Raw genomic sequence first — 27,540 nt, 5'->3', positions numbered from 1 at the left:
TGTTAAAAATCTGTACAAGCCAGATAACGTACGGAAAGCATCAGGTATGAAGGAGGCACTCAGTGCACCATGGCCTTTGTTGCTGCACAAGGAATAAGTTGGTGATCCCACTTTAGAGTCATTCTAAATTAAGTGGAATCTGTTTTAGGGGCATTTTCCTCTACTGAAACATGAGTTTAGGAGATGCACACTGTACATTCTTCTTAGTTCTCGTCCTGATTTCCACTTTTCTCTGCTCCTTTCTTTCTCCCCTCCCCTCTTTTTTTTTCTCTCCCCTCCCTTTTTTGCTGTATTTTATTATCTCCTTGCTGTTCCCTTCGAGTTGCTGATGCCATCAGTGACTCAGTGGACATGAGTTTGAGTAAGCTCTGGGATTTGGTGATGGGCAGGGAAGCCAGGCGTGCTGCAGTCCATGGGGTCACAAAGAGTCAGACACGACTGAGCGACTAAACTGAACTGCTGCTCCTTTAGACTGCTGGAGTCTTCACATCATCTCCCACTGCCAAGCCCCCATCACAGGGGAATCTCTGAAGCAGCAGAGTTTCTTAGTGCCGGGTAGAGAGAGGCAGAGAGCTAGAGGTGGGGGGCGGGGGAGGAGGGGAACGTTTCTGTGCCTTGGATTCCTGTGTGTGTTTGTTTTGTTTGAAGTGGTTGCTTTGCTGATCCTATTACTGTAAAGGGTAATGATATTTGGGAATAAAAGTCTATGAATAAGTAATGATAATAGAAGTAAGAACCAGAACTGTGGGATACAAAGCGTGTGTTAAAAATAGTCTGTCATTTTCAACTCTGCCTACTAAGCCTTTTCCTAGATGGAAAGACACAGAGCTTTTGGGAGAAGAACAGGCTGCCTGGGAGCCAGACCACAACCAAAGGCAACCGCAGCTCCACAGCAAACCAACTTCTCTATTGTGGTCAAACTCTATCTCCACCAACACACTGGGGTTCTCTGATGCAGGCAAGGCAAGTTTTTGTTTGTTTGTTTGTTTTGTCAAAGCTAAGTAACCAGAACAACAAATGTAAAATGTGTTGATTTAAGAATAGCATTGAAACATGTGTATTACCACGTGTGAAACAGATTGCCAATCCAGGTTTGATGTATGAGACAGGGCGCTCAGGGCCGGTGCATCGGGATGACGCTGAGGGATGGGATGGGGAGGGAGGTGGGAGGGGGGGTTCAGGATGGGGGACACATGTACACCCATGGCTGATTCATGTCAATGTATGGCAAAAACACTACAATATTGTAAAGTAATTAGCCTCCAATTAAAATAAGTAAATCTATTTTAAAAAGAAGAATGGAAACTGCAACATGAGAACATTTTAAGGTCCACCTTGAGAACCCGATATTTCTTGGGCACAGTTATTCTTGCAGAGCATCCGTGGTTGTGTACATTGCTGTAACAGGAAGGCCACCCAGGGATCCAATTAAAGTGCAGACATGAGCCAGGCTGAACCATGAGGAAATATGAGGAAAAGAGACTGTGGCTCAGGGTGAGAATTCAAACCCTAGCATATGAGACATCATGCATTTCATTATCCAGAAGACTGGTCAAACCAGAGCCCTGAAACTCAGCACAAAGGGCAGCCAAGTCCCGGTTCCAGTGAACCAAGAAGAAACAGCCAACTGTACAAGAAGCAAGGACTGTGTGCTCAGAACACCCAGCCCATGGTCCACGAAGGCCAGATCCTCAGGCAGCAAGCCAAGACACTACAACCGATGTGAGCAATTGCTCTGGTGCCAATGGTGACCTCAGATTTATTGCTTTAGAGGCTAAGGTCACAGGCTAAGGCATTCTCCAGATTGAGCACAGACATGCCACCCCTCCTGCCTTCCCCCCATCAAACACCGGGAGTCTGTTAGGGCAGAACTGCACAAATGGGAAACACCCATCAAATGCGGCAGGAATATTAACTTCACTGGGAAGCCTTTATATGCCATTACTTTAGAAAGGATTCCTTGTTAGTCCTACCATTAAACAATTAAATTGTCAGAGATGAATTCTGTGCATGTGTGTGCAGAGCGGGCGTGTGTGTGCGGGATGTGTAATTTCCGACTCAGGTGATGTCTGCGGCAGGTCTGTCTCTCTCTCTCCACCTCAATTGTATGCTTTCCCCTTTACATTGTTGAAAATAAATACATCTTCCTGGTGGCATAAGCAGTTTTTGTTATGAACTTTGATATGCCTACGCATTTTATACCACTCAGAAACTAGGAGTACAAAATGAAATGCTCAAAGAGGAATCTGTCTTCAACTAGCCCCCTGCTGAAACATGATTCCTTATTCCCCTTTCCTGACACTAGTTATTGATACAGTCGGTTTACTCCACTGGCATTGTATACACGGATGTTGTATGAGATGATGTAAATCAAACTGATGCCCACAGATGGGCAGAGGGATGACCATGTGCCATAATTCCCTCACACTCTCATCCTCATTAGAGCTGTATGCCCTCACAATACCGATTCCTTTCTCCTTGTCTCTGTTATAAAATGTTTGATCTGTGGAAATCAAACAGGCTTGTGAAAAGCACACACATTCTGCTTAAATCCACTGTTGATTTGTTCAGTAAAGAGAGAGCATATCACAACAAATTGGGTAACATTTAATAAATAGAATTAAGGTCACAGTTTAATCTCTATAGTTTTATATAGCTTAAAAGTTTACTTAATTAGATTATATCCTTGCCTTTATTGGCTACCAAAATGCTTCTTTAAGGCTTTAATATTTTAAAAATGGCAAAAAAAAATAGAATACACCAAGATGAAAAGACCCCTGGAAATAGCACATATATAAGGCAAAAAGGCGGGCCAAGAAAATAAAGCAATTTCTATAAATCCTCAAGCTTCTGAAATAGCCATGTTGGATAATTCTCTATATGCCAATGGAATTATTAGTCACTTAATAAATGCTTCTTGGTATTGATGGCATAGCCAATATCAAAATATATCCTGTTGTTCTAATATTCAGCATCATAAAATGTGTAGCTTATCTGTTTTATAACAATGTGAAAGTCAAAGTGTTAGTTGTTCAGTCATGTTGGACTCTTTGCATCCCCATGGAGCCTGCCAGGTTCCTCTGTCCATGGGATTCTCCAGGAATGAATACTCCAGAAGGGAATACAGCCATTCCCTTCTCCAGGGGATCTTCTCAACCCAGGGATCGAACCTGGGTCTCCTGCATTGGAGGTCAATTCTTTACTGTCTGAGCCACCAGGGAAACCCTTATAACAATGTACTTATTTGGAAATAAGTAAAGGGATTTTGAAACCAAAATATAAATAGCTACACTTTCTCCACAGACTACTCTTCTTTGGGGTCTCATTCCTCCCTGGCTTATGTGGTTTTTTTTTTAAAGGATGACAAAATTATGAATTTTGGATCCTATCCTTGTTTATATGGTGAGATTTCTATTTAGGCTTTAGATGAACTGGAGTCCACTCTGCTGGCCAGCTCTGGATCCCCTCACATGACCCTGCCAGCCTCTCTCTGACCTCACCAAAATCTGTCTTCAAGTTATAGATGGAACATTGCACCTCTTCATTCAGAAATTCAGACTTCTGAACTAGAGCTCTGGCACACGTGGACCTGTGTGTTTAAGTTTTTGGTCAAGAAAAAACATTTTGGTCAAGAAAAAAATCAATATGCCATTGATCCCAAAGGAATGAAAGGAATGAAAGTGAAAGAGATGATAGTTGCTCAGTTGTGTCTGACTCTTTGAGACCCCATGGACTGTAGCCTACCAGGCTCCTCTGTCCATGGACTTCTCCAGGCGAGAATACTGGAGTGGCTTGCCATTCCCTTCTCCAGGGGATCTTCCCAACCCAGGGATCGAAGCTTAGTCTCTTGCACCTCCTGCGTTACAGGAAGATTCTTTTCCATCTGAGCCACCAGGGGAAGGAATATGGGTAGCGAAATCTCTTTGGAAGAAGAAAAAAGAAAACAGAACAGAAAAAAGTGAATACCCAGAAAGTATTCATGTCACCATTTTTCATTTATTTACTATCTCAGTTCAAATGTAAAACATTAAAATCACCCCGCCCCCGACATACACATACTTTGACCATTTCCTGCTCACATAATTCTGCCTTCTGACGATAGCACTGCCGTCTTTCCACATATAAAGATTTAAACCTTAGAGCTAGTTTCAATCAATCCAGTCCCTTATCCCTTGACCACACCATCTAAGCACTTGCTGTTAAACCTCACGGGGGTGGGGAGGGTCCTCCCTCCCTGTCTCTGCTCTCTGGTTATCCAAGTTCCACCCAACTTTCATGCCTCACATGACCCATCTTTTCCCTGAAGACTTGGGAAGAATAGGCGGGGTGATATACACCCAAATACCACACTCTTGTATCTAATATAAGATTAACTGGGGGGCAGTAGATGCTGCTGGTGGCGCGCGGGAGCTGGGCGCAAGCAGAGCGCAGCCGCCAGGGAGGCGCGGGGGTGAAAAAAACTTTAAAAAAAAAAAAAAAGATTAACCGCATTAAAAGTGTTTTAACAGAAAATTTTGAGAGGCAAAAATTATCAAGTTTGTTGAAAAAACATCTCTTTACAAATTCCTACCTATTCACTATTATAGGTACCCATAAAGAGTACCCCGAACAAGGGATCATATATGTTGTGTGATTTCCATTCAGAAATAATACTTATTGGCTTGTATTATATCTGAAATAATGTCATTAATTATTAATTACTTTGATTAAAATTTGTGTGGAGATTTAGGATATTTAGATATTTTTAGATATTTTAGATAAATATGTTTAGATATTTAGGAGATTCCTATTACAGGACAAATATCCCTGAGAGAGAGAACACTCCAAGCTCATTATCAACGATTTACTTCTTTTCAGGGATTTTCTCAGGATTCTTTGATGAAATATCAAATCCCTTTCCACCTGTGATGGCAAACCAGTAGATTCAGTCAACTGAGAAAACACAGCATGTAAGCACTTCTGTACTGGGATATTGGGACAGCGGGAAAGACTGGCTGCTACCCCACATCCACCACCCCCATTCCAAATTTCTTCTTTAAATTTACTCCAAAGGAGACTTAGTACACCATTAAATACAAATATCCCTAAGAGAGGTCACACATTAGGCCAAAACATTATTTTCACCTCTGAATAAATGCACTTATCAAATTCTTCAGGTGTTGACTCAAGCTTTTTAGTCTTAAATTCTCTCTAATGTCTTCAATTACTTCATCAAGTTCTAAGACTTCAACCTCCACAGTTATTGAAATCATCCTAAATTTTTATAATTTCCTCTCAAATTCTATCCTCGGCCACCCCAGAATATTCAGATGTCTGTCTGTCGGATATCTCTGTCTGTTCCATGAACATTTCATACTCAATAGAAGCAAAAGCCACACACTCTATTCCTTTCCAACTTTCCTCTTCTCAATTGCTGTGGGTTCACTGAACTACTTGGTACCTCTAGTAGAAACCTCAGTTACCTTTCACGCTTCCCTTCCCTACAACCAATGAATAATAATATCCTAAAGATTCTAACACTGCAACATCTCATATCTGTCTCCTTCTTCCACCTCAGGAACCACCACTGTAACACAGACCTCCATTTCCCCTCACCTGGACTGCTGAAACACCACTCTGCACTACCCGCTACTCTTTCTAAAGCTGGACTTTGGCTATGTCATTCTCCAATTCAAAATCCTTTATTGTTCCCCATGGCTTTTTAAATTAAAATCAAACTCATCTTGGCTTTCAGTATTTATTATCCTATGACCTCATCTATCTTCTACTTTCACGTGCTTTTTTTACCCCTCCAGTAAAACTGCAATACTCCCTGTTGTCTGAATATGGCTTTTGTTTTCCAACCTATGTGCCTCAAATGGCTTCCTCCATTTGAAATACTTTCATCCATTTTCCATTTCCACTCATTAAGAGCCTATCCTTCAAGATCAACTTCAAATTTTACTTGCTTCAATAAGTCCACCTGAAGCTTCCCACCACTGATCTTCTATGCCCTGAATTACTAAACAACACCATTATTTTATGTCTGCCTTGTGCTATTCATTATGTTGACAACTCCCTAAGTCTGGGAAGTGTCTTTTTCATCTCTACCTCACCTGCAGTACCTAGATCAATGCTCACATATAAAATGCACATAATTATTGAAAGTTTCTGAGCAAGTTTGGATGGAAGATGAGAAAGACAATAGAGAAGTTCCTGGCTTCTGAAAGGGCGGCTATGTGAAGAAGTGACTCTACAGGGTCCTGGAGAACACCTTTACACACAGTTTGTAAGCTGAAGACTATAGCTTAGGACAAATATCTCGGCAATGGGTGGAAATCTGTACTGGGGGGAAAGGTGGGCCGGTCCAGAGCACTGGACCCACTTGGATGAAAACACGGTACTGGGAATTTTCAAGGAAGATGGCAGCATGAAACAGTTTGGGTGCTTGGGGGTCTTGGGAGTGTCTTCAAGTCCTCACATGCTCCAGGGCAGATAAGAGCACTGGATCAGAGAATTCTAGAATAGGCAAAAGAGTTGGTGGTAAAATGAACTGCCTGTTTCACATTCTACATACTCTAAAGTATGTATGTTGTATGTTGTATGTAAACAGTAGCTCTGTTTTAGCCTTGTTTGGGTCTCTGTACACATGTGAAACTGTCAGTCAATTGCTCAATTAATCAGTAAATACTTCCTGAGTGCTTTCAGTATGCCAAGCATCGTGCTAGGTACTGGAGACAGGTGAATAAAACAGACAAAACGCCCTGCCCTCAAGGACCTTTTTAGTGAGAAGTGATAAATAGAAAAAATGCATAAAATATAGAGCTTATTAGAAGGCAATAAATTCTCTGGATAAAAATAAGATGTGGAGATGAAATATTAGAATTTTGAGCAGAGTGGTCAGGCTTTGTTAAGGTGGTATCTGAGCAAAGACCTGGAAAAGGTAGAGCCCTGATCCGTGCATCTCTCTGGGGAAGGATTATCCCAGACAGAGGGGACAGCCAGTGCAAGCGTCCTGAGGTAAGCGCAGGCCTGGCATCATGGAGCCAAAGTGGCTGGAGCAAGTGGGCTCAGAGAAGCAAATGGAGACTTTCAGCCTGTGTAGGTCACCGTAAAGATGTGGTTTTTACATTGAGTGAAATGGAGAGCATTTAGGAAGAGTCTGAGCAAAAACTGACATCATCGGCTATTGGGCTGGGATTGAATATAGAAATGACAAAAGACTAAAGCAGGGAGACCAGGTAGGAAGCTATTGGAATCTCCCAGGCAAGAGTGACGATGGTGGCTTGGCCCGGGATGGTGGCAGCAGAGATAATGAGAAGTCATCAGAGACTGTGTGTGTGTGCTCAGTCACTCAGTCATGTCTGACTCGTTTACGACCCATAGACTGTGGCCCACCAGGCTCCTCTGTGCATGAAATTTTCCAGGCAAAAATACTGGAGTGGGTTGCCATTTCCTACTCCAGAGGATCTTCCCAACCCAGCAAGATCCCAACTCAATATCTCTTGTGTCTCCTGCGTTAGCAGGCAGAGTCTTTACCACTCCGCCACCTGGGAAACCTCTAGAAAAACATTAAAGCTAGAGCCTTAAGAATTTGGGGGTATATCAGATATAGGGTGTGAAGGAGAACAATGTCAAGGATGACTCCAAAGTATAGTATGGTTTATTAACTGGAGTGGAGATTATTAAGGAAGGTGTAATTGGGGGAACAGAGACAATTAGGGATTTTGTTTTGGATTTGTAAATCTTCTGATGTCTTTAAACATCTAAGTGGAGTCTGGAGATCAAGCGAAAGATCTCAACTAGAGATCTAAATTTGTGAGTCATTAGAATGTAGACAGTATTTGAAACCTCGAGACTGAGGGTTTTCCACACAAGAGTGGTTTCAAGAAGAGACAAGGTTCAATGACTGGGCTTTCAGAGGTCACAGAGAATCAGTAAAGGAGACTGAGAAGGAAGAGGTGAGGTGGGAGGAAAACCAGGTGTGTATGTTGTCCTGGAAACAGAACAAAAGTCTTGAAGGAAGACAGAGTGATCAACTTGTTCAAATGCTGTTGACAGGTCAAGAAAGATGAGAACCAAGAAAAGCCCTTTGGATTCAGCAATGTGGAGGTCACTGGTGTCATTGACACTGATAGCTTCAGTGGAGCAATGGGATAAGAAAGCCTAACTAGAAAGGGTTTGAGAATAAGAAAAGAGGAATTGGAGAGATTTAATATTAGATATCTCTTTTTGTAGTTACAAAAAATTGTACTTAAAAAAAATGCCAGTAATTCATACTTCTTATAACCCAAGTGGGCACTGTGTCCATGGTAATCTGAATATGTCAGATTTTACTTGAGAAATTCCCCTTTCAAATGACAAGTTTTTGAGAAATGAATTTCAGCAGTTTTAAGTCTGGCACTCTCTTTGTTCACTGAGAAAAAACAATCACTGTCTTCAGTGAATTTGCAGCTCAAGATATTTTAAGTTTCATAATCAAACTTCTGTCTTGGAACTTCATACACACACACACACACACCCATCCAAGAATGATGACATCATAGCTCTCAGGTTGAATATTTCAACTCATAAATTACATTCACTCATTCCAAATATTTCATTATTGATTTATAGCAAGTCCTTTCCTTGTGCCATAGCCACCACTCACTTGAAATTTTTAAATGATGTTTCTCGTTCCATGGACATTTGACTGCCTCCTCTACTTGTAGACACTAGTTCATGTTGTCAACAGTTGAGCACCAAATCTCGACTAACATTAAGCCTGAGATTGAAAGGAGACCAGGGAAAGCTTTCAGTAAAACGTGCTAACCTAACATATCTGAACAAGACAGGGTCAAGTTCATACTCAGAACCACAAGGGTACTGTGAAGTAAAATGATATCATACTTCTGTTATGACGTCATTTTTTATAACATTAAAGTCAAGAGTCCTCCCCACCCAAGGGCAATGCCAGTTTCCCAGAAGGCTCATTTCTCAGAGCCAAGGCTCCAAAGATGCCAGTGCAACCTGTGCTGATTCTTAGGTCTCGTGTTATTTCTCAATTTTATGCTTAATTTGCTCCTTTTGGTTTTATGCATTTTGACGCAGCCAAGGGTATGTGAGGATTTCCCCATAGTCCTTTAAATGCTATAAAACTTTAATATAGCAAGATAAAAACAATAATAAGCCATGCCTCCAAGCCCTCACATTTAGTTCTTTGAGTTAGACACTGATTTAGATTTTCAAGTACTTGCACTGCTTTAAATGCTCTTGTGTCTTTCCTTACCCTCTATCCCCTCTGAAATGAAAATTATATTTTTACCCATAGAATGTTTACAATTCTTAAATTATCATCATAATGGCCTTTACATGCATCACCCAATGCAATTTAATCTGGTTCAGGATAAAGCCAAGATGGATGCCCAATTCCCAGTTTTAGGCTTGCAACTCTGAAACATCTTTTGGAAAAAAATGAAATAGTGCTCCTGAAAGTCTGTTGAGTTAGTCTGTTTTCAGCATAATTGCCTTCTCTCAGCTTCCTAATACCCTTAAAACCTCTGAGAGTCTTTAATGTACAAAGTTCAACAAAAATACCTTCAAAGCAGATTAGTTCTAATTATGTTTAATATTTGTTTGCTGCTTTATTGAATAAACTACATTTGCTTTAAGAAAAAAAAATTCACTTAACTGCACGTCAGTCACCCAAATTTTAAGCATAGGAATGAAATGGAAAACATTTATTACACAAATTTAATTACAATTCTAAGAAATAAACATGCAAATTAGATAGGGTTCAATTTGCAGATGCTAATCCTCATCCTTGATCTTGTTCCTTTCCTCCCTGATTTTCAGTCTGTGCCTCTTCTTGATTCCTAGGGAGCCAGGCAGCAAGAGGTTTGGTTTTTCACAGTCGGAGGATCACTGTTTTAAAGAAGTGTTATATTTAGCACATCTGGCATAGTAGCAGTAAACAAACATTATAGTCTTTGTAACACTTTTGCGCAGGTGCCTTCCCCCCCATTTTATTAGGTCTCTGCCTTCCAAGCCTCTGCGTTCATTGCACCTGAAATGACCCATCTCGACTATGGAGGGGTCCCTAGACAGAAGTTATGAATTAATGTTTCAAAAAAACAAACTCCAGTGGAGCCCAATATAGAGGAAAATTACTATTTGCAAAATAATGTGATTCCAGGGCTTATTCTCTTGACCAAGAACAACCTCCTTTATTACTTTTTTTAAAAATTTATTTCCTGGAGGTTTTCCCTGGAGGCTCACCCACCCAGTAAGAGTTGCCAATTCCAGTTGCAGTCCGACCAAGGTTGCTTTTTTGATACACTACACACACACAGCTCCAGCGGGGAACGGGCGGGGGCGGGCGGCGAGGGGAGAAGAACTGCTCGGGTCCTGCAAACACAGCTGTTTCTCATCTCCGTTTGCTGTGGCAAAGGAGAAGAAAGTCTTTTGCAAAGGGTGGGAAAGGCGCAGAATCTTTTTTTTTTTTTTAATCACACGCATACACAACAACAACAAAAGTAAACCAAATTTTTTAAAAAGAGAGAAGACGTCTCAGAAGGTTGCAGGGTGAATATATTCTTCGGCTGCAGCCGAACCCCCCAGGGCGAAGGGGCCGGAGCCCGGGAGCGCGTGGGGTCGGGGCTGCGGGCTGGAGCTGGGCCCGCGTGTCCCCGGGCACCGGGAGGGGAGGGGAGGGGAGGGGAGGGGAGGGGAGGGCGGGAAGGAGGGAAGGAGGCAGGGGGCGGGCTGGGGTGGGGGCGAGGGGAGGGCGCCCCGTGTGCTGCCTGAGGAGCAGCGGCGGCGGCGGCGGCGGCGGCGGCGGCGGCGGGAGGGAGGGAAGGAGGGAGGCGAGCGGGCGCGCTTGTCATGTTGCCTCGCTCACCCTGGGGGCATCGTGCAGAACCTCTCCTCGGAAATCCACGGGGAAATGGCAAACAGGATTGACGGGTTTCACACGCTCCTCGCTAGACAGAGCCGCTCATTACCATAACCGTCTGCAGCGACGGCGGCGCGGCGCCCCAGTCGCGGCGGCGGGACCTGCCGGGACCCTCGCCCGCCGCGTACCCGCGGCCGCCACCAGCACCAGCACCCGCACCCGCGCCTCCCTGGACCGGGCCGGGCCCCGCACGCGCGGAGTGTGCACCGGCGGCCGGGCTGGCGCCGAGCCCGGAGCGGGCCAGCAGCAGCTCGAGCGCCGCGGCCGCCGCCGCCTCCCGGCTGACCCCGCGGTAAGAGCCGGGCTGGGCGCGGGCGGCGGGCGGCGGCCGGGGGCGGAGAGGCCGGGCCGGGTTGGAGGGCGACGGCCGGTCCCCTCCGGCGTCTGCGGTCGTGGACCGGCTCCCCCGCGCCCCGCGCCGGCCCGGCGATCGCCGAGTGGGCGCGCACCGGCCGGAGCGGGACCCGGGCGGTCGGTGGAGGGGGTGGAGGGGTGGAAGAAGGGGAGAAGCCGGGGAGCCTCTCCGCGCGGAGGCGGCGCGGGCTTTTCTCCGCGGGGCTGGCGTGCGCCGCGGAGCCTGTACCCGGGCGGGAGCGGCCGCCGCCCGCGCGCGCACCGAGCCGACTCTAGGGGCCGGTGGGGACCGCGCCTCCGATGACACCCTGGGGTCCTCAGTAGCCGCTTAGTCGCCTATCCCCGGGTGCAGAGTCAGTAGGAGGCATGCCCCACCACCACCATCCCCAAGGTCTGGATAACGCCGCGGCGGTTGGCAGGTGGGGAGGGAAGGACGGTGGATGTCAAGAGCGCGCGTTTGCAAAAAAAAGGAAGAGCTGTAAGAGCTGACACCTTCTGTCCCCCCACCCCCCGCCACCTCCGCCCCCGCACCCTCCCCGGCAGCCGGGCCGCGCTGCGGGCGGCGGCGGCGGCTCCTCTGTCCTCAGCTCACCTCCCTGGCGGGCCCGGTTGCTGCCCGCCTGGTCCACGCCTCCGCCTCTCTCCTCCCTTCCTCCCCTCCCGCCTCCGCGGCCCTAGCAACTTTCCGGAGTGTGCCCGGCCGGGACCGCAGAGGCGGCGGGGCGGGAGGAGGAGGGGGGAGAGGCGGCCGCGCGAGCCGAGGGTGGTGCGGGCCGGGCGGGAGGCGCGGGCCGAGTCCCGGCCGCTCGGGTCCCGCGGAGGCGGAGGGCGCTCCCGCAGCCCCGGGGCTCCGGGCGGGTTTGGCCGGCGAGGGAAGGGAGGGCCGGGCAGGCATCTGCTGCGGGCTGGAGCGCGGGCCGGGGCCAGCCTCGTCAGAGCCCTGCCAACCGCCGTGAGTCATTTCCTTGGAATCCTACCTTTGGTGTTTATTTCCCTTAGAAGGAAACTTGGTTTAAAAAAAAAAAAAAAGAAAAGAAGAAAGAGTAATCATAGCTCTTATTCTTCAGGAGAGGCGCACGGCTCCAGCACCGCGGAAAGACAACTTGCCTTTGTTCCCAGACACTTGGGGTGGTGTTTACTTTCTCCCGCGGCCGAGGGCCGGCGGAGCTCTGCCGGCTTTCCCCCGAGGGGGGCTCAGGCTGGGGCCCCCGACCCCCGGGGGTGTGTCACTGTGGGGACTCGGACATCGGCTGCTGCCCGCCTGCAGGGGGTGGGTCTCCAAACCTCAGACCCCAGTCTTGGGAGTGGGATGGGGAGACCTGGCACCCCGGGCTGGGCTTGGACCCCCGGATCCCCCAACCTCATCCCCCTCTGGTTTGGCACCCCATTCCCAGCCGCAGGATCAGACCTAAATCTTTTGGCCTTTCAAAGCAGCAGCTGAAAAATGTATTTCCCAGGGCAGACAGGTGTACTGCAGAGACTGGTAGAAAAGCGACATCTGCCTATTTGGAAGGGTTGAAAGATTTTTATTCCACTCACCCAGACCCTGCCACCACCAACCCAAGCTGTTGATAGCTTGTTAGGGACAATGGCAGATCAAGGGCTTGATTCCACCTGGGCAGGATATCTAAGACTGACAACCTCAAGATGTATTGAAAATATCAGCTCTTTTATTTCTGTGCTTTTCAGTATTGGAGTTAGACCTCTGAACTGCTCTAATGCTCTTAATAAAATGTTTTCCAATGATGGATGAGAGGGATGGGGTGGGCAAAGAATGACTGAGATCCCCTGTTGGATGGCAGGCATCACTGAATCTGCAGCTATCCTGTCCTCTGTGCCAGCCACTCCTATTAGCATCATAATGGCTCCAAGGAGAGAAGAAGCCCAAATCATCTGGAAGAACCATAGTGTGTAAAACCGCCTGGTAACTTTACTGTGAACATTTGCTGGCAAAACTTGACACTTTAGCCCTGGGCCTTTGGGGAATGCTTGAGCTGTCATTCTGCTACCTTGGCTGACAAAGCAGACATGCAGGAGCCTGAGGAGAAAAGATTAAGGGCTTTCTAGTTTTTATTTTTTAAACCCTCTTATAGACAAAACACACTTTAACACCTTTCTTTTGCATCCACTCACCTCTGATGTTAAAAAAAAAAAAAAAAAACTACCATAAATGTGCATCTCTGTGACTTTATCTAGTATTCACAGCTCATACATTTGTGAATTTCAACTTCTGAACTCAGTAGCAGAATTACAATGTAAATCTCACTGAGAAAAAAATGACAGTTCGGATGTGTACACAAAATACAAATAAAACGATCATGTGATATCATGGCTTACTGCCCCATTCTCCCAATTCTTCATGAACATTGAACTTGCCTCCTTAATTTGCTAACATCCCAGTGTAAGTTCTAAATCGACTAGGAAGACTCAATTGCAAAATTTCCTCCCCGCTCCAAATAATTCCAACTCATTTATATTTTATTCAGACTTTAATATAAAGTACTTGTGGAACTCAGCCTCTCCAGTTGAGGATTTTGTGTGTAAAAGTTTCCCATTCAAAAAAAAAAAAAAAAAAAACTTACTGAAACTAGATAGTATAAAAGAAAGAAACAAATAGCCAAGATAAAAACTATTATGCCATGATTCAAGCTCAGATGCATAAGAGTAGAATTTCATGTGCTGGAAACAATACTAACAAATAGAAACACTGAAATCCTTAACCAAAAAACTATACAAGGATAAGTCATTAAAATATAAACACACTCTTACTAACATAAAACAGCACAGGGCCCATATAATGTCCTATTAAACAAAGGTAATTGCTGCTAGGGGCCTGCAAATGTTTCTCTTGTCTTACGGGGTATGGATTTGTCAACCTGCTTTAGTTTATATGTAATAAAATTTCCACATAGGCAAAAAACATGGATCTTATTCCCAGAGTCCAACACAAAAGTAAGTGTAAATTTCAAGCGAGAAAATAACTTGCAGTCAATGAGACAGGGCTATGGACTCTGAGAAAAAGCTCTATAATTGTTGTGCTCCTGGCAGTGGCATTTCCTGATAACAATTGTCTCTTAGAATAAGGTAAGAAATTGGACCATTTCATGAGAGTCTTCCAGGGAACAGATTATCATGAGGCTTGAAACCTTGTTTGGATGCTGAGTTTGAGCATCCATTCTATTGGGTGATAGAATGGCTTAGTTTGTGAAATCAGTGTGATCTAAATTTCTTGATTGATGACTCAAAGAACAGAATAAATGGTGTGTCTGACCATTTCTTTTTATAGAACTTTTTTTTTTTTCTTGAAATAAGGTTTTCCAACAAGTCCTTGCTGCCACTTTTAAAAGAAAAGGTAGGTAGTTCAGACAGGGAGGCCTGGCTTGCTGCAGTCCATGGGTCGAAAAAGTTGGACACGACTTGGCGACTGAACAGCAAAGGTGGTTTAGTGGCCTAAATCAGCTGGGTCCTCTGACCCAGCCACTGACCTGGACATGTCCCCTGTATGTCAGAAGGCCGGGCTTCCTTCTTCACTGAGGTTGGGAAAGAATTTCGGGTCTCAGGGAGAAACCTGGGTGGTGGATGGAGTCACTGCTGCCAAGAGCTTCTCGCGTAGCCAGAAGGACATTTCCACTCAAGCCATTTCCCTTTCGCCTGGTGCCTTTCCTCCTTTACCTGGAAGTGGCCCCTTGTTTTAACATGTAGGTAATAATAGTCTCCTGAAAGACGACAGTAGATTACCCTTAGCCCCCAAACATTACAGGCTGTATAATTTGGAGAAGAAAGCAAGAACTAGACCCTTAGCGTCTTTCAAAGACAAATCAGTCTTCAAGAAAGCAGACTTGACATCACTCTTTGTGACCGTTCTTTAAACGGCACAGTGAGATAGTGGAGGTTTGGGCCTCAAAGGAATCGGGCGGTTAATAAGGCACTGAGGCTGCTGGCTGTCACCACTGATCTATGGCCCCGAGGCCTTTTGGTTTCTTCCGCCTTGCACTCACTCTGGACCCCACCTCAAGCCCTACTTAGGACCAGGTAAAGACACTGAGCCCCCAGGGGAACAGCCCCACCACCCCAGGTGCAGAGCAGCCCAGGGCACGTCTTAAGAGCAGAGAGGTCTCCCAGTCTCCCCGCAGACCCTGGGGAAGGGTGTGAACTGCCCGGGAGGGCAGTGCTGCGCTGCCTCTTGGAAAGTTTCTGCCTTGCATCTGAGCTTTGCGGTGTAGAGTTGTCGGCTGCCTCTGGCCCTGAAGCCCTGGCTCCTGTTTAATATTCCGCCTGCTCCGTTGATGTTGTGCTTGGCTCCTGTGGGACTGCAACTCACGGCTGGAAACTGGAGCCAATTTTCTGTCTTCATCTCTCAGTGTTTTGACTGGAGGCAGATCCAGTTCAGGCCGATCAGGGCTGGTGGAAACAACGACCAAGTGTGTCTCTGTCTGCTTCGCTTTGGGAGAAGAAAGTGGAGGGAGCCCCAACATGTTGTAGAGGAACTGGCCCTGCGGAAACCGAGGAAGAGGGGGCCACGGGCAAGTGGAACAGACCAAACCTGAGAGCATCAGATGGAATTCCGCTGAAGATTCCTGCCTCCCCCAGCCTTTTCTTTTGATTGATTAGTGGATTTCATCAAAGGAGACTCTCGGGGGACTTGACTAGAAAATTGATTTTGCCTTATTAATAGAAAGGAAGCGGCAAGGGTTTTGGCCTTGCCTCTTAGGGGTACATTTTCTGTGGGAAGGTCAGGAGGAAAATGTGTTTAGAAGGCAAGGCAGCTGTCTGGAAGAGGGCTGAGGGGAATCTGAGAACAATAAGAAATGGGGTTTTAAAGATCCGCCCATGAAATGCAGATTGCTGAACACAGAGGCTGAGCTAATAGCTGCAAGAGAGTTTACTGAGATTTTTCTTTGAAAAAAAAAAAAAATGTTTCAGGACAAAGAGGAGGAGCAAGAAGTAAAAGTTTCCCAAAGCAAAGGAAGGAAGATGCCAAGGCCATGCTCTGGCTTGCTCTTGATTAGGGCTCTTTTCTTTTTTTTTCTTTTTTCAGATCTGAGGCTGTCAGAGATGACTCTGGTTCTGTCCATGAATAGATTCTGCGAGCCCATTGTCTCGGAAGGAGCTGCTGAAATTGCTGGGTACCAGACACTATGGGAGGCTGACAGCTACGGAGGCCTGAGCCCCCCGGGGCCGGCTCAGGCTCCCCTGCAGGGAGACCGGGGAGCCGGTCCCCCCCTGGCAGGTACTGCCTTTGACCTTTCCCTGCTGCCCTCTGTGGCCAGACTGGTAGATGAGGGTGGTGTCTGGGGTGCCCTCCTGAGCTGAGAGTGCTCCAGGGACTCCAAGGTCCCAAGGAAAGGACCAGGAGTGATGTTAATTGCATGCAGACCTGAGTTTCCCTGTGCTGCTGCTTCAGGTAAAAGTCAGGCATTTGTATTTTTAAGAGACCCAAAGCAGATCTTGAAACTCTTCAGTCTGAGTTTCAATTTTCTACCCTCTGGAACTGTATGGATCTCTCTGTGCTACACAAGCCCTGGGTGGGCTTGACAATGAAATCTTTATCCCATGAGACATAAAGGAATGTGCCCTTTGGGCCAGCAGCTATGTGGCTCTTCTTTTTATTAAGCACACAATTGCCTTTGGTATTATAGGTAAAAAAATTTGTAAGCCCAGAAAAAAATATGTTCTCCCTGATTCATTATTCCTATGCTCTAAGGTGAGTTCCTTTGGATTTTTGTGTGCTACTAGGTTGGAAAAAAAGCCAAAACCTAAAATGAAAACAAGTACTTGGTGATGTCCGATTTGCTAAAAAGGAGTAAAAGCTTGGTCTTTGAAAATTAGACCCTATTTTTATTCATGGTTGATATGTTGGATTTTTGAGAGCAAAGAGGACTTTTGTTACCCTGAAGTTTAATTTTAAATGAAAAAATTTGAATTTCATATTTTGAAAGAAGGGATATTATAACTCCAGTGTGCAGATAATCATTTGTTTACTTACTGAGAGCCAGTAATATTTAAAAGTTGTTCAGTGATTAGTGCTTACAGTTAAATAATAGATACATACATTTGAAAAATGGTGTTATCATGAATTTAAGTAAATAATCTGAATAAATACCAGTATTATTTAGTTATTACAATACTTCCCTTTTTGAATTTTGCTGTTTGCCTGTGCATAGAATTACGATTCTGAATATTTTGTAAATGCTAAAATATGTCATTTTCCTCTATAATTGTCTAGAAATCCTTTCCTGGCCTGGGTCACAGGATTCCTCATGATAGCAACTATTAAGACTAATGTTTATTTTTAATCACCACATGTACAGACAAATACGTAGCCAAGTTATCTTCTAGAAGGCAAGGAAAGAAAAGCATTTTGTTTGGAGAACCTCTGGCAAACCGCATGTCATTTGTCATATCTGATTTATTACCACAGGATCACATTACAGGGGAATTTCAAATCCTATAACAACATCCAAGATCACATACTTTAAGAGGAAGTATGTGGAAGAAGAGGATTTTCACCCACCACTCAGCAGCTGTAGCCATAAAGTATGTTTTTTTAATAGTCATTATTTTTATTAAGAGTTTAAGATACTTAGTAACAGTTGCTTGATCCATTTCCAGAAATTAAATTGTTCCACCCAAGCAATGAAAATGAGCCACTTCTCAGCAGAGCCAGATTAATCGTTGTCACTTTTTGGGGTCCTGGGTTATTTTTCACAAGTATTTGAAGAAAGAGCCAGCAAGAACTCCTTTGTCCAGAAATAACAGAATTATATAATCCAAGAAATGCCTTTTTTTTTTTTTTCACTAATGATTTCATTTTTCTCAAGTTGCGTTCAGGGTTCATGGTAACTGGCGCTTTCACATGTGCAGAAATGCACTTGTTCTTCCCAGACCTGCTCCCCGTCTCTGAGCTCAGGCTCCCGTGGCCAGGGCCACCTGTGTGCCCACCTGGGGATAGTCACCCAGGGCTTTCCTGACCTCTCAGAGGTGGACTCTCTGTCCTTTGAATGTGTGCATGAAAGTAGAAGTGTCCTTCATGGTACGTTTATTACATATGTTTTGTTTGTGAAAATATATAATTTATTCCCAAGAGAAAAACCAAAGCTAACTTTTTTTGCATGAATAAGAAGGAAATGACAGGATCGGGAAAGCACACAGAAGTCTAAAACTGGCTAAGCTTTTGAAATACCAATGCCTTTTCCTATGGTTACCTTCTTTCAGAAACTATCTGCTAACTTAGTGGAGGAGAGGATAACCCAGGCCATAGTTGTTTGAAATGCAGAGAGGATGTTTAATTTTTTTCTAATTCATCTTCCTGTCTTCTCACTCCATCGCCCCCCCTCCCCCCCAGCCTTTAGACGTTGCTCTGACCCTGCTCATAAAAGGACATCAGCATGCCTTGGCAGGTGCTGGGCTTTTCCGTGTATGTGTAGTTCCTGCCTTTGGTCAGCTTGGGCTGGTTTAATTCACAGCTCCTGAGGTTAGCTTTTTTTTTTTTTAATGACCTGGAAGAGCTGGGCCCCAGGACAGAAGCATTTTATGTCCATTTTGGTTTCTCTGTTGTGGCTGTAGCAGTTTTCCAAACTGCTGCCAGTTTGTGCCAACCATCACACAGTAATGGCATCACACAACCTGGGAGTGAGTCCTCTGAGTTCCGTTCTGCATCTCTCCTGCCCAATTCCAGAAAAAGCCTACTGTGGCCCTGCAACCAGCAGTTCCCTTTAGGGTTTGAGCCTCTTTCATTATTTTCGTCCCTCTATCAGGCAAAGATAATTGCAAGAATGAAACCCAGAAAAACAGCACAGGCAGAGTGAGCTCATTCTCCTTGATGTCTCTCCCAGGGTTTGAAATATACTTAGGATGACCTGCAACTTGGCATCTTCTAAAAAACATTTATTGACATAGAATAAATGAGTATGTGTGTGTGCATGTATATTTGTATACACACACATAAAGGCCCAGAGTTTCCCAGGTGGCGCTAGTAGTAAAGAACCCACTTGCCCATGCAGGAGACATAAGAGACTCAGGTTCGATCCCTGGGTCAGGAAGATCCCCTGGAGGAGGGCATGGCAACCCACCCCAGTATTCTTGCCTGGAGAATCCCATGGACAGAGGAGCCTGGTGGGCTATGATCCAGAGGGTTGCAAAGAGTCCATAGGGATGCCCAGAGTCAGACAGGACTAAAGTGAGTTAGCACGCACATTAAGGCCCAAGTGTCATAAGAGTCCAGCTTGATAAATTTCACAAAGTGTGAAATAGCCATGTAACTGGCATCCAGATTAAGAAACAATGTAATGAGCAACTTAGAGCCTCCCCAGTGTCCCTCTCTAGTCACCATTTCTCAGCTCTCCAAAGAAACTCCTCCTCACTTCTAACAGCATAGGTTAGTTTGGTGCATTTCGCCATCCCCCTCACTGCATCATTAAAGAGCGGACATCCTGACCTGTCCCTGCCGAGGTCTGAGTTGTGGCTGGATTCCCCAGTGCTCAACATCACCAGTCAGTCTGCTGGGAAGGGGAGACGTTAGCAGCCCCCAGGAGAGCATTGCTAAATGAACCCGAGGGAAACCAGACCATAGCATCCCCAGGCCCAGAAACTGCCAAGAGAGAAATGTGCTGGGATGATATTTTAATAAAGCCCACTTCCTAAGCTTTCTCTTCCCTTTTTGATTTTTAGACCATCTCAATCTTTGAGGAGCGAGCCCACATCCTTTATATGTCCTTAGAAAAGCTAAAGTTTATCGATGATCCTGAAGTGTACCTCCGAAGATCTGTCCTTATAAACAATCTGATGAAAAGGATCCATGGAGAAATTATCATGCAGAATAACTGGTGCTTTCCTGCCTGCTCTTTCAATGGCGCCTCTGCCCAGGAGTGGTTTATGGCTCAAGACTGTCCTTACCGGAAACGACCTCGGATGGCCAAAGAGGAGTGTGAAAAGTTTCACGCCTGCTGCTTGTACCAGGAATGTGGTGGTCACTACCTAAATTTACCCCTTTCGGTCAATGCTAATGTCGGAAGTGCCTCCACCACTGCCTCCTCTTCCTCCCCCTCCTCGTCTCCCTCCTCCTCTCCCCCTCTGCCTTTACCGAGCTGTTCCCAGCAGGTGGATTTTGATATAGGCAGCGCACCTGTTTACAAGGGTGATGGCCAGATACCTGCCAGTGAAATCTTTGTTACTAACGTCCGGTCACTTGGTGTTCAGGAAAAGGCCAAATTAAATGATGAGAAAGTAAATGATGATACCAACAGGGATGGTGGTCCTCTGAGCCATGGACCTGTGGGCAACGACCTTGCTTTTGAGGGCAAAGGCCAATTTTATGATTATTTTGAGACTGGATATAACGAAAAAAGCAATGTAAGTGAGTCTTGGAAAAAGTCCTTAAGGAAAAAGGAGCCTTCACCGAGTAACAAACTGTGCTGCAGCAAAGGCAGTAAAATATGAGCCATCTTCTCCCGCAAACTTTGAAGCATGCACAGCATGATCAATTAGCTCTCATAAATTTTATTTTGAATGGATTTTATAGTTTTGTACAACTGACAATTATGCCATGAACATGCCATGTCGTTTAAATGCCTGGAGAGCAGATTGCATAAAACATCTGTATTGTAGGCATCGGCAAGCTACTCATAAATGTGGTGACGTTACCGAGAAGACAGTTGACTTAACACTTAAACGTATATCTTAGTTTTCTTACCGAGAAGATCAGCAGATCAGACTGGGGGACAGTGTGCCCTTGCGCTATTTCCACGACCCGCAAGGAGCCTGTCACTAGCGAGGAGCCTTCCACCTGTTTGCCAGTTAATTAGGTAGTTATTTGGTAAGCAAATCAATATAACCAGCAAAGGATGTCTGCTTCTTCTCTATGATACAGTATTTTTTTCTGAATAAAAGACTGAGGACAGGGAGCTAGAAGAAACGGCTTCCTGGTGCTGTTAAATATTTGGATTCAACCGTCTTGTGTGACAGAGGGAAATAGGATAGGAGGAAATGAAACACCTGACCAGGGGCAACAATCAAGGATATGAGTAGAGGGTGATCCCTGCAAGTTCCTGGCTTGCCTGTGATGGGTGATGAGGCTTTTAGAAAGGTGTTATACAGGGCGATTTTTGGTGCCTTACTTTATCTTAATTTTTGCCAATGTGAAAATTAAGGATAAATCAAGAGTACAGCAGGGATTTAACAAACAGGAAAAAAAATACAAACACAGGGTGGATCAATATTGTTTGGAAATCTTTAACGTCGAACTATTGTGTTCAACTTTTGATTCAACATCTCTATTCTTCCTTTATTTTTTGATGCCCAATTGCTTTTGGATTTGGCCTTTTTAGAAAGGGATGGAGGAAACAATAGAGAGAGCTGTTAGAGACCAGCACTAGCTGCTCAAGCTTTTCTATGGCAACGGTCTGTTGCTGGGGTTTGGGTTTTCTGGGTTTTGGGTTGTTTTGTTTTCTTGTCCAATGAAGTTCATGAACCAGTAGCATGCATCATACTTTAATCTGTTTTGCATCATTTCACTCGTTTAGATTATAAAAGCATGTGGTTTTTTATATATGACTTTTGCTGTTGATTACGAAGCACAATGTTAATACACGATGTGGTGATCAATAAGTTTTAAAGAATGTAAAGGTTTTCGTTTGGGGAAAGTTATTTTGGAGAAATGGGACTCATGTCGGCAAAAGCTCCTATGTAGTTGGCCAACATTTTTCTCAGTCGTTTTTTTTCATGTGTACATTGGCCAGAGTGTTCAGAGGGGCCCCTCTGACCATCCTTCCTTCCATGCCAGCTACTCCTCCTGCTAAACTCTATTTCCATTTCCGAGGTTACTGACTGACTTGGGCCTCCTTACACAATACTTCACGGGAACCAAATTCCAAATGGAGGAAATAAGTTAAGTCCTCCCCGTTTCTCCAAGATAAAGCTTTTTTTATTATTGCTATTAATATTAAATATAGGTCTCATTCATACAGTGTATGAGTAGGATCGTCATTTGGACAATGTCCACAAGGACCAATTTTTAAAACCTGTTCTTGTGTTATGGCTGAATAGTCTAGTGATGTTTTGTCCTTTATTTTCAATATATGATAAACATTTGATGTTGAAAACTTAGATGATAGATGCTTGTATATGAATGTGTTGTAATAAAGTGAGGTTTTCTTGATATATATTTATTAAAATGATCAAAATTCATTCAGATGTTCGTATTTTAATGACTGTTGGCTGTTTCTCTTTTCCGTTGCTCGTTCTCCTTTAAAAGAAAAACTCAAAGTCACTAGAAACGGTCATGGACAGTGGCCACACAGGCATTTTCAGAGTGAGAGAGCGCTTTTTGAGAGGCCCATCCAACAGGTGTTTTAGAATGGTCCTAGTTTGTAGGTTTACATTTCTGTTGATTTAAGAGCATAGTGTTAATATACGACGTGCTTGGTGATGGATAAGGTTTTATCTTAAAGGATCTGAAGACTTTTTGGCTTTTGTGAAGTTTCTGAAAAAAATAGCATAATGTGAAGTCATAAATATTGAATCCTAACGGATTCCTTTTGAATTGTCAGATTGTCAATTGACAGTTGTCATCTATAAGTGGTTCAAACAGCTGTGGAGGTATTCCATTTAATTCTGTATTATTGTTATTCTTAGAGGCCAGTATTGCACTTGATGCAAGAGGCGAGCTTGGAACTTCCCAGGTGGTCCAGTGGTTAAGACTGTGCTTCCATTGCAGGGGTGAGGACTCAGTCCCTGGTGGGGAAACTAAGACCCTGCACGCCACCTGGAGCGGCCAAAAATCTTTTTAAAGGGAGTGGGCAAGCTAGTTGGAAAGTAATTTGCCAAAAGCAGCATTCTTATGAGCATACCACATCTTGGAAATTTGAATATGAAAGAAAGGACTTTGTTTTTAAACTGCGCCCCCGCCTCCAGCGTTACCGGATAATGGTGGCCAAAGCTGTGAAATGATGGAGTTGGTGATTTTCTAGAGAATGCACCAGTGCTTCTCTGAAGGATGAGACCTGCTTTTGAATCCAGTAGCATTAAAATGCATCATAGTTTGTAATCAAGTTCTTGAGTGTAGGACAGTTCCAGCATACTTAAAAGAACACATTTTCTTTAAAGAAAAAAAATCATCCCTAAACATCCATCCAAATATCAAAAATGTTCCTAGTGTTGTTACGAAAGCATTATGGCCTCCTGTGTGATATCTACTCAAGAGATATTAAGTTAGATTTTCCTGAGTGGACAAGGCTCCCCTTCATTGTAAGTTAAGCCTCTGAATTGGGTTCTGTAGTTATATCCTCAGAGATGGGAAAAGTTAAGACCGCGCTCCACACCACACTACTGTCTCTCTATCTGGAAATAATACTCTGCTTTCTTTGCTTTAAGGAAAATCTCATAGGGCCAGAATCCAGACTTTTACAATTTAAATGAGGGGAAATCTTCACTCCAGAAAATGGCCCAGCTCCCCGAAGTTTGCCTTTAATTGCTACTCCCCTAGGCACCCAGGTGCGTGTCTTTAACCAAATCATTAACCTCCGTCTCTGGTCCTTCCTCTCTTCAAGTGGGTGATTTGTAGATGAGAGCCTGGCAAAGGCTCTTTAAAAGGGTAAAGGTATCATCATGTTATGCTTCGATTCTTAAATCCTATTATTCTATAGTTCACCTTGAAGAGGTCCTAGGGATAAGACAGTAAGGACATGAACCTGGGGGGAAAGTAGGAAAAACTTAAGCCAGGTGAAAATAAATGACTAGTTGACAGCAATCAATAATTAGGGTCAAGCATCTTTGGCCTGATATTTGAAGACAATGGAAATGTTGAACATCTTAACTGCTACTTTGTTACATAGATGCTGAAGCAAGTGCATGTAAGGTCTTTGCTTTTAGAGCTCATGGATAACTTCATCAAAGCATGGCTACCCGCCCCTCCAAATGTGAACTTGTATTACAGCTTTCCTTGAGTACTTCCTTTCTGTATCCAGAGCAAAGAACAACTTGCAGAAAACATGGGTGTTAAGAGGTGTCAAACTCACAATAAATATCAGGCAGGGATATGAGGACGTTTGCAATGCAGCTAAGCTTTTATATCCCTCAAACAAACTATGAGCAAAAAACGTTTCTGAAAATAATTAGCTGTTCAAATCCATTTTTATGACAGCCCCTGAAATTTGTAGTCATTGTATTTGTAGTGCAATCACATTGCTGCCAGTTTTACTAGGCCTTTTCAAAAACAAGGATTTGGCATGGCATTAATAATGATGGTTTAAACTAGATGCAGAAATGTCCCGTGAAGATAAGAATGAAATCAATATTTAAATAATAAAAGAGACAATATATGTTTTCTAGGAATTCATTTTAAGATTGTTGTGTTTTGATTCTGTGGTTTAAAATAAATGCATTAAGGATCTTTTAAATGAACTACATGATGCCTTCGGTGCTTTCTTAGAGTTATATAGTATAGCGAATAAGCAAGGTCTAATCTCTTCCCTTGGCTAAAACTTCTCCATTTTATGTGATGTAGCTACATAACCTGAGGTGAAACAGTTACTAGTTTAGAGATTGTTTCCAGCCCTGTGTACTTGCCATATTTTAGCTGGGAGAATTCACTTAGGAAAAGCACTTGCAAAGATGTAAGTTATGAACACTTGAATCTCGCATCCTGCCATAAAGTGCATCAGCAAGTGAGTTTAATAAAACATGCTGTTTAAAATAGTCTGTAATTTCCTGTTTCTGCATTTCCCTTCACTATCTGTGACAGGCTGAAGAGCGATGACTAAACGAAGGGAATTTACACAAGCTAGTCTGGTGGTGTTTGCAAACCATCACCATGAGATTCTTCTTCTTTGGTAAACAATTCTCTGGTGGGCTGTCTATGGCTGTTTTTTTCCCCTTGGTGTTGGTCCAATTTGTTAATTTTTAAAATGCAAACCACTTATTCACAGCCTGGAAACACCTGCTTTTGACCGCAATGAAACTGATGGAACGTACGGAGATGAAATTAGTCATTTCTCATGAAATTTCCCATATTTCTCAACGCCTTTTGAGGCAACTATTGCCTTGATTTGAAATTATGAAACCTTATAAAATGCCGTATCTTGGGGAGAGAACACACACAGAAAAGAACTTGCAGAGATGCAAGTTGCGACCTTGCTTCCTGCTGAGATCCCGAGACAGTGGGTAAATAGCAGAACCCTGGGGACGGGGGCTGGCTTTCAACAGACATTACCACCATCCAGGTCATTCCATGGGAGCAGCTGAGTCCAGGCATCAGGTGTGGTTCTCCATGACACTGTCCGATTGGTCTGCTCGCACTGAAACTCAGCCTGGATATTTCTAGACAGGGTGCTTTTTTTGCAGATGTCTTCTGAGGCAACTGCAATGTGCTAAGCTCAGTTCAGTTCAGATGTGACATAGCCCTTGTATTCTAGCCATCTAGAAGTGAGCAGATCTCTGAAATGCACCTGGCACAGCGCCCTGGCATCTATACCATCCTCAAAACTCATACCACCCGTTGTCTGCATAATAAGGAAAAGATGGAGAATGACAGGCAGCAAGGCAAGGGATTTCAGCAACAGGTTGGGGAGTTGATCTCTGATGGAGTGGAGGGGACGAAGTCTGAGGAGTGCCGCCCTCTGCATGCACTGAGTGTACTTTCTTTAAGGAGCAAGATTAAAAAGGAAAGAAGGCGATTTGGGGGGGAGGGGTCAAACCTGTTTATAAAGACAGGAAAAACCATTTCAGGAACTAAAGGATTTCCTTAATGTTTTTTTCAAGAAGAGAGAAATGGCTTGTCTGTCCTTTCAGGGAGCTGGGAGGGGTTCTCATTGTTGTTCTTCAAGCCTGTAGATGCTGTGCTTTTCAAACAACCCACCAAACTGTCTTTGTGAGTAGGTAAAGGCATTAGCTCATCTCTCCTGTTCCGTTCGGGCACAGGGGTTGTGGGTTTCTCATGAAGCTAGAATGTAGCACAGAGTTAATAGAGTGGGATTTGGAGTCAAACTCCCGAACACAAATTCCAGCTCTGCTAATGTAGTGTGGAAACTTGGCCTTGGCCAGCAAGCCATTTTACTTCCTAGTGCCTCACTTTTCTTGTCTGTAAAATGGGGTGGCATTGCTGTACCCACCTTGTCAGGTTGTCAGGATTCAAGACTTTAATATTAGGGAAGTGACTTGACTTTGCCTGGATGTACACATTATGGATGTAAAATAGTGAGCCTCCATAACTTCTCCACTAATGTGCCTGGATCCTTTGAAGGCTGGAGGTGACAGTACCAGATCCTCTCTTTGGGGAAAGTATTCTGCCTCCTGGATTTGAAATTAAATAGGGGGATGGTGTCAAACCTTCGAACCCAGTCAAACCTGTGAACCCAGGACCCTTAGACAGCTATGAAAATAGTCATTGGTGTTTCTGAGATATTTTTAATATTTCAAAAGCTTATTGGAAATCATAATGTTTCTAATCAATTGTGCAGGAAATAGTCACATTTCTGTACCTGGTCATATTTCTTTACCTTTGGTTAGAATTAAATCATCTCTGAGTTAACACAGATCAGACTAAGAAGAAACTCAAAACATGAAGGCATTATCTTTAATAAATGCAATTTATTTTGAGGATAGACTTTTTTGGAACACTGGCTATGGGAAAGGAGTAAGAGGTATCCTTTACAAATGAAAAGATTAAAAACCACTAACCTCTGACTCAACCCTAGGATTTGCCAAAGATCAAGTTTATCCAATCACTATATTGAATGATTCTCTTAGACCTGATTTTTACTCAGGAAAAAAAATACAGTTTTGAGTAAATAGATTTATTAATCAGATCAGTCGCTCAGTCGTGTCCGACTCTTTGTGACCCCATGAATCGCAGCACGCCAGGCCTCCCTGTCCATCACCAACTCCCGGAGTTCACTCAGACTCAACATCCATCGAGTCAGTGATGCCATCCAGCCATCTCATCCTCTGTCGTCCCCTTCTCCTCTTGCTCCCAATCCCTCCCAGCATCAGTCTTTTCCAATGAGTCAACTCTTCACATGAGGTGGCCAAAGTACTGGAGTTTCAGCTTCAGCATCATTCCCTCCAAGTAAATCCCAGGGCTGATCTCCTTCAGAATGGACTGGTTGGATCTCCTTGCAGTCCAAGGGACTCTCAAGAGTCTTCTCCAACACCACAGTTCAAAAGCATCAATTCTTCAGCGCTCAGCCTTCTTCACAGTCCAACTCTCACATCCATACATGACCACAGGAGAAACTATAGCCTTGACTAGACAGACCTTTGTTGGCAAAGTAATGTCTCTG

General features: G+C 44.2%; 1 protein-coding gene and 1 long non-coding RNA gene across 8 annotated transcripts; one reads left to right on the top strand and one right to left on the bottom strand.

Moving 5' to 3' along the window:
* Nucleotides 1–9,683: 9,683 nt before the first annotated feature.
* LOC109570225 (uncharacterized) lies at nucleotides 9,684–12,187 on the bottom strand. Of its 5 annotated transcripts, none has more exons than XR_011560942.1 (4): nucleotides 11,859–12,187; nucleotides 10,859–10,940; nucleotides 10,241–10,397; nucleotides 9,684–9,882 (listed from the first exon to the last, which is right to left on the bottom strand). It is a non-coding gene; the product is annotated as an uncharacterized lncRNA (long non-coding RNA). The 5 variants fall into 5 exon arrangements; XR_011560944.1 differs by having other exon boundaries at nucleotides 10,241–10,365; nucleotides 11,859–12,186; XR_011560945.1 differs by lacking the exon at nucleotides 10,859–10,940 and having other exon boundaries at nucleotides 11,859–12,182.
* SERTAD4 (SERTA domain containing 4) lies at nucleotides 11,073–22,450 on the top strand. Of its 3 annotated transcripts, none has more exons than XM_070768652.1 (4): nucleotides 11,073–11,204; nucleotides 16,305–16,496; nucleotides 17,688–17,803; nucleotides 19,937–22,450. In XM_070768652.1, exons 2-4 carry the CDS (start codon nucleotides 16,322–16,324, stop codon nucleotides 20,702–20,704), a joined length of 1,059 nt encoding a protein of 352 aa, XP_070624753.1. In that variant the 5' UTR covers nucleotides 11,073–11,204; nucleotides 16,305–16,321; the 3' UTR covers nucleotides 20,705–22,450. The 3 variants fall into 3 exon arrangements, with proteins under 3 accessions (XP_070624753.1, XP_070624754.1, XP_019832462.2); XM_070768653.1 differs by lacking the exon at nucleotides 11,073–11,204 and adding an exon at nucleotides 12,200–12,218; XM_019976903.2 differs by lacking the exon at nucleotides 11,073–11,204 and having other exon boundaries at nucleotides 12,237–16,496.
* The last annotated feature ends 5,090 nt before the right edge of the window (nucleotides 22,451–27,540 follow it).

This window comes from Bos indicus, chromosome 16 (assembly GCF_029378745.1).
Source record: "Bos indicus isolate NIAB-ARS_2022 breed Sahiwal x Tharparkar chromosome 16, NIAB-ARS_B.indTharparkar_mat_pri_1.0, whole genome shotgun sequence".
NCBI classification, from domain to species: Eukaryota; Metazoa; Chordata; class Mammalia; order Artiodactyla; family Bovidae; genus Bos; species Bos indicus.
The sequence above is the reverse complement of the archived record's forward strand: the minus strand, read 5'-3'. Positions and strand labels throughout refer to the sequence as shown.

Coding starts and splice junctions, on each gene's coding strand:
- SERTAD4 (XM_019976903.2), top strand. CDS start 16,181: ATGTTTCAGGACAAAGAGGAGGAGCAAGAAGTAAAAGTTTCCCAAAGC. Junction 16,497..17,687: donor AGCCGGTCCCCCCCTGGCAG/GTACTGCCTTTG, acceptor TTATTACCACAG/GATCACATTACAGGGGAATT. Junction 17,804..19,936: donor TCAGCAGCTGTAGCCATAAA/GTATGTTTTTTT, acceptor TTTGATTTTTAG/ACCATCTCAATCTTTGAGGA.